We start from the raw sequence: 14,267 nt of genomic DNA, 5'->3' as shown, positions 1-14,267 counted from the left end.
ACAGATACAACATTTTTTTAATAGTAATAATGTTAATAAATACATAGGTTTGAAGAAATAAAGTAGTGGGACTTGCGTACCTGTGCTTAATTTGTGTTCAACGATTTAGCTTCTAAAAACATCTGGCATGTCTCACACCCCCAGAAAGGGCATCTCGCACCCCCAGGGGGTGCGTGCACCCCAGGTTTAGAACCACTGGTGTAGTGTATAGCGTAGTGTATAGTGTAGCATATAGTCGTGTCATGAATAGTAGTGTAGTATATCATTATCACGATCCATGAGGCAAGATAGGCCGGAGTAGGTGCCCACTGCACTTTTCTTCACTTGTTGTTTCCACTTTCTCCTCTGTCTTGAAGTGCAAATATGGCTCAAGTTAGTGGCTACATCTTTCTGGCACCAATCCGCTGATGACGCTTTCTTCAAGCCATAATTTTCTGTGTTTGGTTTTCCTCTCTTTCTGGTTCCTTACATTTTTTCTGAACAACAACAACAACAACAAAGATGGCAAACTACCCTTTCTGGATGTCTTAATTAAAAGGAGACATGATGGTTCAATGAGCCACTCTGTCTACAGGAAAGCTACCCATACAGATGCTTACTTGAAACCGGATTCCCACCACCATCCATCCCAGAAGAACTGCCTCATCAAGACTCTATACCATAGAGCCCAATGCATTTCCGACCAGGAACACATTACCAGTGAACTCAAGCACGTACACCAGGCTCTCAGGGCTAATGGCTACTCCGACTACACAATCCGCAAAGCCATCACTCCAGTCATGAAGAAGGATCCTCTTGTGGAGCCACTCAAAACCATCACCTTACCCTACATTGCAGGGGTCACTAAAAAGATCTCCAAAATCCTGAATAAACACAAGATCCAGGTCCGATTCAACACAGTACACAAAATCCGTGATTTAGTTCCATCTGTAAAAGATGCTCTTCCAGACATACAGTACCCAGGCGTTTACAAACTAAAGTGCCTCTGTGGTAGTAGCTACATTGGAGAAACCAAAAGACATATCTCGGACCGCATCCGCGAACATAAAGCAGACTTGAAACACGGTAAGACGAACTCCTCTGCCGTGGCAGACCACTGTTACAATTCAGTGGGCTCACATGACATTGACTTCTCCAAGACGGAGGTTCTTTGCAAACCAACCGGCTACCATGAGAGATTCGTTCATGAGGCCATTCACATATACAAGCACAGAGACAATTTCAACCGAGAAGATGGATTCAGGCTTAGTAACCACTGGAAAGATGTGTTAAATCATTTCTGTTCTTAATTAATTGTAATTTTACGATGTCCTTCAGACCGCAGCTCTTTCGCCAGCATTGCCTCTTAATACCTCTCACACCACGGTTAATGGTATGGTTTACAACATGGAGCATACTAGGGCCTCGCAGCTGTCTCTCTCCCCCTCCTCTGTTCCGACCATGGACGAACTCGTCCGTCTGAACGGGGCCCATAGCTATCCGTGGTACGGAAATTTGAGGGTAAGAATCCACCCATTTTTTCGCCATATAGCATTGTGATATATAACGACTTATGGTTGGTAGCTTAGCTGATTGGAGAATATAGAGTTTATTGATAACATGAAGGTAATTTATATTTTAGTTTTTATTGGTTCACTATATAGTACTGTGAATAGCTCAGATGTGTAGTCATTTCTGTGACCAGTCACTAGCAAATCACCCAGTTATTTCAATGCTAAATTCGCCTAGTTATTTCAATGCTGAATTCTCCTGTTTGATTTGTACTAAGTGCCTCGGTGAATGTGTATGCTCTGACTTCAACGTAGCTATTTCTGTAGCAGTTACAAGCGAATCACTCAGCCATTTCAATGCTAAATTCTATGCTAATCCCATCGTCAAGGGGTGCCTCTGCGGATGTGTATGCCTTAACTTAGCTATTTCAATGCTAAATTCTATGCTAATTCCTTTTAACAATGGGTGCCTCTGCGGATGTGTATGCTTTAACTTTTAACATAGCTATTTCTGTGACCAGTCACAAGCTAATCATTCAGCCATTTCAATGCTAAATTTTATGCTAATTCCTGTGTCAAGGCTCTTTGTTCCTCTCACACAGCTTAAAAGCCGTGATCTGAACGTGGCTCTCTCACTCCAGCGCTGTCCTACCAGACAGTCTCGCCCCCTTCACCTGATGAAGGCCGCTTGTGTTGTGGCCGAAACGTCGTGAGAATATTATTGTGTTATTTTATTTTATCAATTTATTATTTTATTCTCATTCTACGTGACTTTACCGAAAGAACCAAAGAAGAACAACCCTTTTCATTTAATGGGTAAATATCGTGTATGATTTTAATCGTTTTGCTATAGGCTTTTTTTGTTTGGTTTGTTTTCTTCTTCTTAAAACAGGAATCCCTATCGCGTTCACTCCAACAACTTATGACACATAATGGGAAAGTTGCAGCAAGATTGAATATACTGAAGAACACGGAAGCCAATGTAGAGGTGAGACCCAATAACACAAATTCCCATGAAATGAAGATGATTAATGATAAAAATAATCGGCTTGATTACGCTTCCTGGCAATAATAATAATAATTATAGAGTTGGTGTTTATGCTGTTCAAACAGCAAATAGACACCAATTATATAATTCACTGTGTAACAAAATTAGTTTTTTTGTTCCTGGTTTGTAAGTAAGCAAAGTTTGTGGGGAATAATAGCCATTTTATATACTTTTGAGGCATAAGAAATTAGAAAATAACACTACCCAGGAACAAAAATCGTGTTACATCGTGAATTATCACGACAAAGCATGATCAAGTCTGCACCAACCACAACATCACACTTGTGGTAAAACGTAAAAACAAACGTGCTTTGATAGTAACATACCCACTAGCTTTGAAACAGAAAAAAGGCAGTTATATTGGCCAACCCGAGCTATTGATACTTTGATATTTGCATTGTCATCGTGCTGTGTTCGCCTTTTGGCATTATACTTTGGTATAACACCAGGACCCCTTTTTTTACCAGTATCACTGATTGTCGTGCACCAATATCAGGATGATCACCTTGATACATCTGATGGTCATCTTGAAAAATCTTGATTCTGGTTGCAGGTCAATCAGTTCCAAGGAGAATGCCTACTTTATAATCAAAGCAGTTTTTTTTGCATATTTTACCACAAGCATGGTGTGTGGTTAATGCAGACTTGATGAGGCCTTGTAGTGATAGTCGCTGTCCATTTCGGTTTTTGGGTGCCCTCGTGGCTAGGAAATGTTATCTCCCATGCCTCGTATGCAGGAGGTTGTGGGTTCGATCCCGACCCTGAAGATGCCTGCTGCTGTATCTTTTGAGTTTGGTTCTCTCTCTCGCTCTCCTCATGGTTGTGTGGATTTGTCTCCAGGTCCCCTGTTTTTTCCGTACACATTTAGAATCACTGTCAGGCATTTAGATTATTTGACTGCTGCTTTAAATTTCCACCTGATGATAATAAGCTATTTGGTTGAGCTATCAAAAAATATGTTTGAACATCTTAACACCTCGTATTTTTATCAGAAACAGTAAAGCCTATTCTTACGTAATTTTGTCCTTCCTCCACGAATTCCTTTGTTTAGATCAATACCTCACATGCTCATTTTCGTGCTGCCCTTTGATTTAACACATTAATACCGATTCCACTTCATGCCGATATCAACCAGCCACCACCCGACATAGCCAATTAGTATGGTGGTTTGTCATGCCAATAAAACGTGCCAATTTGATATTTGTTGGAGAGTAAAACCCCCCACAACATTTGCAATTCATATACTGATGTTTCGCCAGTAATTATAAACAACCAGCCATATCAGGTGACAGCCAGAATTGTGGAGAAATCCTCCTGTTTCGGTCTTAAATATAGGAGAAATAAATGTGATGTCAATTGTGAACCAATCAGAAGAGAAGAGGGGGGGTTAATATATTAATATAAATTGCAATAGACATCTACTATTGGTTGGGTTTTTGCAAGCTGCCGTCATGCTGGTGTGGCGTGTTGCTGATGCTCCTACCAGCTAACTGTTGGCGAATTGAGCGGCAGCTCCGTCAATTGTTCTTTCTCGCACGCCACAGCATTGTCAATGCCCCTTCGCCTCCGCCAACCCACACTCTCATCCACGTGGCGAACTTTGGACGAATGACAGCTCGCAACTCACGTGGGTCATGCTCATCCATGCAGCGGTGGTACTTGTAGCTAAAACTGTAATCTTTTCACGCGGAAAATTTTATACTCGTCCCATTTCAGGGAACGTCGGCAGCTTTTGACAAATCCATAGACGACGCTTTTAACGCTGCAATCAAGTCCCTCGAGGAAGAAAGGGCCACACTCAAGCAGTTGGCGCATGCAGAGCAGAGTAAACTATTGGGCCTAATCCATGGCCAGATGGCGCCCCGAGAGAAGATGGTCGCTGAGATGGTGGCTCTCACCAAAGAGGTGCAGGCGGCTTTGCAGGAAACGAATCACGTGCGGGCTATCCAGGTACGTGGAGAACAGAGGGCACCAGTAGTGTGGAAATCGTCAATAGCACCTTCTGCTACTGCTGCTGCATTGGCTGAACGAATACAGTGTTAAAAGGTCGCGTTCATGACACACACACACACACAAAGTGCCTGCCACGAATGAACCACACAATACTTTTGGTGATCTCGTCAAGGAGCTGTATACCACCATCACGCGAACTCCTGTCATCCTCGCAGCAGCAGCAGCAGCGGCGGTTATTGGCTCAGCCGTCGAACAAAAGCGGTCAACTCTTCATTTCGTGGCATTTTCAAACACGCTGCTTCTGCGGCCATCTGGGAAAATGTTTCCTTCTGATATTAGGGAGCCACTGAGAGCTACGATGCACCTTTACATCATCTAGATTGACAAACCCATTTCTTTAGTTTAACACGTAGGCTTTTTTTGTTGAAAGAGAAACCCTATTTTTGACTTAAAACCATTAAATTTGTATTTCAATTTTTTAAGTAAAGTCTTAGGCTCGCAAACCAACTGACCTGGAAGAACTAAAACATGGTATTGTGAATGCTGAGTCATCATGCATGCCTACAGCTGTGTTTTAAAATGTTTTTTTTTTCTGAACGATGGGCAACATATACAAGTTTATTAATAATTTGAGCATATCTAATCAATACCATAACATTAAATAAACTAAAACGTAAATGTCTATTACTTGCAGAATTCATATTAAATTAATAACAGCATCTCGAATAACAATACAGATAGTCTTGGTTCTTTCGGTAAAGTCATGTAGTAGGGAAACAATTAAATAATAAAAATATAAAACAATAAATTCTCACGACATTTTGACTGCGACACAAGCAATCATCATCAGGTGTGAAAACCTTCTACGTGACTTTACCGAAAGAACCAAGAATATGAATCCCTGCAGTCACGAAAGCTTTAAATCAAGACAATACAGATATTCAACTTTTTTTTGGTGTAGTATTCATTTTGGTACACTCCGTATATCAACATGAGATGAGGTTACCCTGAGATGGTGACCAGCTTACCAATGGATGTCTCACGCGTGCACCCCTGTCCCTCTGTCGCAGGTGAGCGGTGAGTTGGAGAGAAGGTAGGTCGGACACCTTCACGTCACTCCACCGCCACTCAACTCCCCAATCCCAGTTTAATTGAACATTCAAGATCCATGTTTTACTGGTACCACGATGGTGAATAAATAATATGCTCACTTTATCCTTCCCCGCAATGATAACACCGGAGTTGTATTAATATGTCGAGACACCTACGATCACAAGGCCATCATCAAGTTGTGTTCACCCGCACATCATGCTTGTAGTGAAATGTGCAAACACACTTCCATCATAATAATCTACGCATTGTCCTTGGAACTGATTGGCCTACACCAGAGCTACAGTCTCCTTTATGGCCTTGTCATGAAGGAAGCTGTATTATTGCCATACTTTTATTTATCATCATCATGATAGTACCGACCCTGACGCCTGCTGCTGCATATTAGGAGTCTGCATGTCTCTCTCTGTCCTGGTGGTTGCGTGGATTTTTTCTCCGGGTTTTCCCTCCACATTTAGAAACATGCATCTAGACTATTTAGATTTTTTTTTTGCTGCTGTAACCGTCACATTTCTAAGCCACTTTGTTGAGTTATCATGTGTGTCCAGGTAGCTTTAAAAAAAAGTTATTACCTCGGTGGGCTTTGCCTGCTAAAATCGGGTTGGTTTTGTTTTATTTGTATGTGTTTGGGTCATTTGTTTTTTACCTTTGTTGTACTTTTCACTGCGATCATGTATTTTTGTATTGTTTGTTTTAACGTTGTTACCCGTGCCTACTGGACATCTGTGAAAAAGAGCTTTATACCTCATCGGATTCCTCCAGGAGGCTGTTGCTCTGGTGCAGGCCAATCAATTTTGAAGACAATGCATACATTATTATTATCAGTGAGCGTGGTGTGGTTCACGCAGACGTGATGAAGCCTTGCAATAAAGGGTGTGTCTATTTAGTGTTTGAACATCTTAACACAACTCCTGTATTATGATTCTTATTCTTACCGGGAAGGGTATTGCAAGCCTATTCTTTGTAATCATCTTGATACTGGCCAACAAAGGTTTTCCCATAGATCCACGATGTTCTTATTCCTTATTTGTTTCTTCCACGTTCAGGATAACGGCCGCGATGATGAAGAACCCGCCAAATGACAACATCGTGACTAGAGACCTATTTTTATCCTTGCATGGCCTGCTGCAGAGTCTCTCCCCCAGAATCTCCAATTGGAAGACAGAAAACGCGATGCTCAGAAGTAAGTTTGTGGTGCGTGCGTGCGGTGGCACAGTGGTTAACGAGTGGCTGCGTTGCGAACCAGGCGACCCAAGTTCAATTCCCGCTCATGGCCACCAACACCAGTGATGATTATATGAACCGGTCCTGGGCCCCCAGCCCCCACCCCAGCTCAACTCATCCTCAAATGAGTACCTGGTGTGGTGTGTAGTATACATCGCCACTGGGGAGACAAATGTGCCTGGGTCTGGTGATAGCCAACCACCCCCTCGGCGCTGCTCGATAACAACACTTGCCCCTGCAGACTGCTACCGGCTATACAGGGGATATTTTTTATTTGGCATCAAAGTTGTGGAATAGAGAACACACTTAATAATAATATAATGAATAATAATTTACAATTGTAAAGTTCTGCATTTAATCTGTAGATCCACCAATGCGCCCCTGTGTATGGAAAGCCAGGAAATAAACAGAACCGCAGAGGGCAAAAGGCCATAACTAGTCGGATGGTAAAGGCCAATTTACCCATTCACTCACCCACCTCACTCACCCACCCACCCACCCACTCACCCACCCACTCGCTCACCTACCCACCCACTCACTCACCCACTCATTCACTCACCCACTAAATTGCTCACTCACCCACTCACCGAATCACTCACCCACCGTTCCTGTTATCTATTTTGATAACGATGAAAACGCTAGTAAGTGGTACATCTGATGATCGAATCTAATTAAACACGTATATTTATATAGCCCTTCACTCCAGGCGCTTGATGAACATGGCTTACAACACGGTGACACAGAATGGAATGGTGTAGTAGCGGGCTACCAGGTGGTTCTACTCAGGGGATCACGAAAGGGACTACAGGGGAGGGAAGGAGTGGAGGGGTGAGGAGGAGGGAAGAGGACGAGAATGGGCAATGGAGAAGAGGTGTTGAGGCTCTAACCACCCTCCTGCTATCCGGAGGCTCACTGCCATGTGGGGGAAGTGGGATGCCCAGATCGCGTGCTGACTGAACACGGCAGGTGCAATCAGCTATTCCGTAAATGGAAATATATAAATGAAGGGAGTTACCAAATGCGTCAAACACGAATCTCACATTAATGTGACTACGTCTGTGTGACCACGCCATCCAAAAACAAAGGAAAGCTTCTGCCGCCTATGAATTCAGAGTTTGGGAACGAATGACTGCGACGACGTGAAGAGGCGCAAGAGAACGGGCGGCAGCGGTCCAGGCGAGCTACAGGAGGGAGAGGGGTGTTTCGTCAGCACGCAAACGACCTGCTGTGGAACACACCGAATCACAAGCGGGGGGTGGGGGCGGACGCTGGTAGACAACTTGAATGGACACTCGAATGGGGCGCAAATGAGCGTGGAGAGGTCGCATGCATAGAATTGCACTGAGAGACAGAAAGGGTGCCGTACGCATTACAGAGAAAAAATGCAAAGGTTAGTGGCATCATCTTGACTTGGCAGGGAAACTTTTAGGGGGGTTGGGCTTTGGGCAGTTTATGTCGACTAGCAGGACCGATGGGTGATGTTGCAGACTAAGAGACAGAATGGCAGCCCAAGGTGGAAATGCACCTAAAAGGACACTCTCCCATGGAGATAGAGTGATAAGTTATCAGTTTGTGTGATGAAAAAAATTATATGCATTATTACCCTTTCTGTAAAAAAAAAATAATACTACAGGAGGTGTTAAGATGTTCAAACACCAAATAGACACACCTTTTGCAAGGAATCATCAAGTCTGCATGACTCACACATCCTGTTGGTGGTAAAACATGCAAACAAACACGCTTTGATGATGTACACGCTGTCCTTGTGTATATAGTTAAGAGACAACCCAACGGTTATGATTTTTGGCGATCGCACTCTTCGTACACCCCCCGAGTACCCGGTGTAACCACGGGCAGGTGAAACCTCTACTTAAACCCAAGATCTGAAAGGTGGCAGTGCAGCTGTTTGGGATTCTCCAGCACCGTTGTTTGTCTTTGTATCAACAACAGCAGAAGCAGTCCACCAGCTAAGGGAGCCGATGACTAACCGCTGTCCTTTCCGTGTGCGTTCTATGACCGAGAAGATTTCAGGAGCCCAACCCTTGATGAAGATACGCTCCACTACCAACTGGACGCCGACGACTGTGGCAAGGCCCTGAGCCTGTCTCGGCCCCTCAGGAGGCGTCGGGACGTGACGGAGGGCTGTGAGGCGTTCTCCTACTGGAGGCAAGCGCTGTGCGAGGAGGGCTACACCTCCGGGTTGCACTACTGGGAGGTGGACGTCAGCGAGTGCGTCGAGTGGTGTGTGGGCGTCTGCTATGGGTCGATGGAGCGGAGCGGCAATACCAGCGATGCGGAGCTGGGTGAAAATGCCGAGTCGTGGTGCATCAAATACAGAGACGATGATGACGACGACGACGATGGAAATCTGAGTGTCTTTCACGATGCAGAGCAAACCGACATTGAATTCAGCTGCGATGGTGGCCGTAGAGGCTGGCACATCGACAGGGTGGGCATTCTGCTGGACTGTGACATGGACCGACTGTCATTCTATGATGTTTCACAGGCACGGGTCCACTTGCACACCTACTACGTTGTGCAATACGATGGTCCACTCTTCCCTGCGTTCAAAGTCCTAGACGACAGCATCACAATAGCCACGTGTCCACGCTCCTGCGCAGGCCTCTGCTAGGATTCTCAGAAGAGGTGACGTGGACCCAGCATCAGAGCGCTCTGTGAGCATTGCTGTGTAGGTTAGCCGTTCTGGCACTGTTGCTCCCCCGGTTGATTACTGTCATAGATGTGCACTGTTCACGTCACCGTTGAGATAGATTTCTATAGACTCGCATAACTATCCACAGACTTAGTTCAACACAAATAGACTCAAATATCGACATATTGATACCCACAGATTCAAATAGATACGCATAGACTCACATATATACTTATAGACTTGTATACATACCCACAGATTCACGTACAAATCTACAGACTAATATAGATAACCAGATATTTAGATGAACCCATATACTCACATAGATACCCACAGAATCACATATAAATTAATAGACTCAAATATAGACCCATATTCTCGCATAAATAACCACAGGTTCATGTAGAAATCAATAGACATACATAGATACCGATATATTCATATAGATACCCATAGACTCGCATAGATACCCATATACTCACATAGAAAACAATATAAACTCATGGCGTCATACAGAGCCTCATATATCTACGTGGGAAGTTGTGCTTATATGGTTGGAATCTCGGTTCCCAGGGACAATTATATTACGTGTGTTTGTGGACTTAATGGGATGTTTCGTTGTGGATGAGAGGCTCCCTCTCCTCTGTCATGAGATGGACCAGTACTGCCTGGACCTCTGAAATACAGGAGATCCGGTGAACCGGTTCTGGCTTCAATAATTTTGAGGGGAAGACAGCTCTCCACTCAGCATAGGAAACTGCCAAACAACAGGGATTGCCACTTCTTTTGAACAAAAGAATGAAGGGGGTGTGGGAGCGTGGCGGTGATGTCTAAGAAGCTGTAAGTTACAGTGTTGTATATATAGGCCTTTTTCCAAAATTGATATTAAGAATGATTTTGCCAATATATTTTTTTTAATCATTCGTGGTGTCGCTTGGGGGCCAAAGGGGGTGAGATAAACCCCCCCTCCCCTCACAGCAGCTGCCTCTCACACTGGAACCAGGCAGCCAGATATAAGCCATAAAATATAATAAAACCCAAAACAAAGCGGGGGAATTACTAATGAGACACGCGGGAAATATACGTAGCCACAAATTCCCCCGTTTTAAGAGCACAGACAACCAGGCGCCATGAAGGAACAGGCAAATTCTACAATAATTTGCCTTTTCGTTTCTCTTAATACAACGGTTAATGTTCAGAACTTAGTGACAAAATGAGTCGACATAGACTGCCAACACAATCACTCCGATTAAAAACCAGACTACAATCTACATAGTGGATTATTACTTATCATACATATTTTAATACTAATGTTAATACTAATGTTATTCACCTTAAATTCTATTACCTTTTGCCATCTACGTGACTTTACAAAAACCAAGGGATATCAATTCCAGCAGTCAAGAAGCTTAACTGAAACTTAGCTATACCTCTAACCTTAGGACATCAAAATATAACTCGAGTTTAACAGCACAGATCCCTGGATACAGACGGGGGAACAAACGTTAATAAACCCTATGAACACACGTGAAATGACGATGTTAAATCACGAATCGTGGAAAACATAAACCAAATAATGATTATAAAGAGTTAAGCCAGGGGTCATCCAGGGGAGATGGGGCGAGGTGGGTCGATCACGTGACCAAGAGAAAAGGATTCCATAGATGAAGCCTCCTGGCCGCCTTGTCTCCTAGCAGCATGGGGTAGCAATAAAACCACAAAGGGAGAGACCACGACCCCCATTGAGATAGACAAAGGTGACACCCGACCGCGAAGGAAGAAGCCAGGCCTTGAGGAAACAACTTATCACCCCAATAAGTAGAACAAACACATACATACCCAAACGAGGGATGACAAAAACTCAGCAACAAGAATAAGCAAACATTAATGACTGCCAAAACACTCACTCCGATTAAAAACCAGACTAAAATCTACATAGTGGGTTATTACTTCTCATACATATTAATACTAATGTTATTCTTGGTTCTTTCGGTAAAGTCACGTAGAAGGGAAACAATAACATAATAAAACTGTATGTCCGGAATCCCTGGCGTCTACAAACTAAGTTGCCTCTGTGGTAGTAGTTACATTGGAGAAACCAAACGACATGTCTCAGACTGCATTCGTGAACACAAAGCAGACCTAAAACACGGTAGGACCAACACCGCAGCCGTGGTAGATCACTGTTGTAATTCAGTAGGCTCACATGACATTGACTTCTCCAAGACAGAGGTTCTTTGCAAGCCATCTGGCTACCATGAGAGATTTGTTCATGAGGCTATCCACATATACAAACAGAGAGATAATTTCAACCGAGAAGATGGATTCTGGCTTAGCAATCATTGGAAGGATTTGATAAACCATTTCGGATCTTAATTGATTGTTCACGCTTATGGTGGCTTTCAGACCGCATCCATTATTTTCGTCTCCCCCCTCTTTTCCGAACATAGATGGACTCGTCCATCTGAACAAACTGTCAAATTGCTCTCCGTGGTACTAACGTTAAAAAAACGCCACTTTTTTCAATTATTTTTCTTGTGGTTTTCACACTTGATGATGGTTGCTTGTGTTGCAATCGAAACGTCGTGAGATTTTGTTTTATATTTGTATTATTTTATTGTTTCCCTTCTACGTGACTTTACCGAAAGAACCAAGAATATGAATCCCTGCATTCACGAAAGCTTTAAATCAAAATACTAATGTAATTCACATTAAATTCTATTACATATTGCCGTCTACGTGACTTTACAAAAAACAAGGAATATGAATTCCAGCAGTCAAGAAGCTTAACTGAAACTTAGTTATACTTATGAACCTCAGGACATCAAAATATAACTCGAGTATAACAGCACAGATCCCTGGATACAGACGGGGGAACGGAAATTAATAAAACCCTAGGAACATACGTGGTGATACAATTTTAAAACACGAATCGTGGAAAACATAAACCCAATAATAATTATGAAGAGTTAAGCCGGGGGTCATCCAGGAGAGATGGGGCGAGGGGAGTCGATCACGTGACCAAGATAAATGTATTCCATAGACGAAGAGTCTCCCAACCACCTTTGTCTTCCAGCAGCACATGATAGAATTGCATACGCAGGCAGAGGGCATCTCTTATAAATAAAAAATCAAATGCCACGATGGAAGCACTGTAAACACTGCCACAAACATACCTTGAGTCACGTACAGAATCATAACTATAAAGTGGTACGGTATCAAGCTATAGGAGGTCAAATAAAATGTTTAACTTCAAAAGCCTCAACACACCCCTTTGTGAGAGGCAAAAGAATGTCACACCGGGAGGGAAGAGAAAAGGGGGGGGGGAACTCCACCAGACAGGGGAACCCCCCTCCTTCCAGATTAATTATTGCAGAGGGTGGAGAAGAAGGACGCACTCGGGAGCAATCTGGAGCATCTGTTTCCCTTTGATGGGGGGATAGCTGAGGAGGGGGACAAGAATCAAGCCAGGGTGAGACTTAACAGATGGCTTAATAAATGAGAACACACACACATGGACAAACGTACAATCCTACCCCCCCCCCCCCCCCACAGCATAGAGCGAAATCAAAGGAAGTTCCGGTCCTTTGTGAGAAGGCGAGCCAGAGGAAGAAATTTTTGCATAAAAACAGACACGAGCCATACATCGCTATCACAGCTACCAGTGGCAGAAGACGGCGATCAACTACAGAAGATGACCAACCACAGAAGATAACAGCCAGCCACCGAGGGCGATCAGTCACCAAAGAGTTCTGTGACGGCGGGAAACGTCAAGCAATCAACGTCGAGAAAGGGCGGAAAGCCCTTTCTCGACGTTGATTGCTTGACGACCAGCTGCACGCGCAATCGACACCGCCAGAGAGACGGAGCAGGAGAGAGCACGCCGCAGCGTCACCAGCGCCACCAAGCAAGGGTGTCAGCTGCCAGCGGACGAGCTGCCGGTGCTACCTGATGACAGGATCATCGCGCACCGATGGCGAGTGTCGTGCCAACTCTTCTACCCAGCTGTGGACAGAACTACTGTAGACCTGAGGAAGAGGGAGAGCCAAGCTGCCCGTATGATACACACACACCCACACATTACAACGCAAATAATTGATCAAGAAGACAAACCAACCACACATAACACATACCCGGACTAATAGTAAGAAGACTCATGATAAGTGCATCAAGTATCAACTGATAACGAAGAACACGGCTGCCATTGGGTTACGGGGAAATGGTCACTTAGAAGTATTTTAATAGTTATTTTTCTTTTGATTTGCATAAATATTATCAATGAATTCATCGATGAAAACTAAACGTTTAGAAACCTAGGTTACGAATCTACACACAGGGAGAATATTGTGTTGAAATCTTTCTTTTGAGCACAGAATCTGCCCGCGAATTTATTGAAGCCTTAGCCAATTGATAAGTATTTGCTGGAGCAGGCATACTGCCGCACACCATTGTTCCAAATATTTCGTTAATTATGTAATCTTCCCCATGAATTCATTGCCGTATATGTTTTGCCTTTGGGACATGTTTCTTTATTGCCTTCGTATGAATATCGTTGCATGAATTTTTTAAAGGACTTTTTCCTCTCACCGTGTATGCTCGCTAACAGTACAATCGAGGAATAATCGATTGTACTGTTACCCAGTTAACAAACGTGATCATTGAGGGTTAAATGTATGGATCAAATTAAGAGAACATCTCCAGGAGTACTGTGTTGACAATTCCAAGCATAAGAGTTCACATATTAGAGTGTTAAGGTTTTGTTTAGAAATTAAAATTGCTTAACACAGAA

At 43.5% G+C, this 14,267-nt stretch overlaps 1 protein-coding gene across 3 annotated transcripts in view; it reads left to right on the top strand.

Annotated features, from left to right (window-relative positions):
* LOC142923225 (tripartite motif-containing protein 14-like) overlaps positions 1 to 14,267 on the top strand; it is a 28,099-nt gene extending 13,832 nt beyond the window's left edge. For all 3 annotated transcript variants that reach the window (XM_076064162.1, XM_076064163.1, XM_076064161.1), the window contains 5 exons: positions 2,383 to 2,478; positions 4,255 to 4,488; positions 5,562 to 5,584; positions 6,648 to 6,784; positions 8,850 to 14,267. In XM_076064162.1, coding sequence (XP_075920277.1) covers positions 2,383 to 2,478; positions 4,255 to 4,488; positions 5,562 to 5,584; positions 6,648 to 6,784; positions 8,850 to 9,457 — 1,098 coding nt within the window. In that variant the 3' untranslated portion in view covers positions 9,458 to 14,267. The remainder of the gene's footprint in view (positions 1 to 2,382; positions 2,479 to 4,254; positions 4,489 to 5,561; positions 5,585 to 6,647; positions 6,785 to 8,849) is intronic.

The sequence above is a fragment of the Petromyzon marinus genome, unplaced genomic scaffold (genome assembly GCF_048934315.1).
Source record: "Petromyzon marinus isolate PM22_M1 ecotype Great Lakes invasive population unplaced genomic scaffold, UKy_Petmar_22M1.pri1.0 PM_Scaffold_34, whole genome shotgun sequence".
Classification (NCBI taxonomy): domain Eukaryota; kingdom Metazoa; phylum Chordata; class Hyperoartia; order Petromyzontiformes; family Petromyzontidae; genus Petromyzon; species Petromyzon marinus.
The sequence above is the reverse complement of the archived record's forward strand: the minus strand, read 5'-3'. Positions and strand labels throughout refer to the sequence as shown.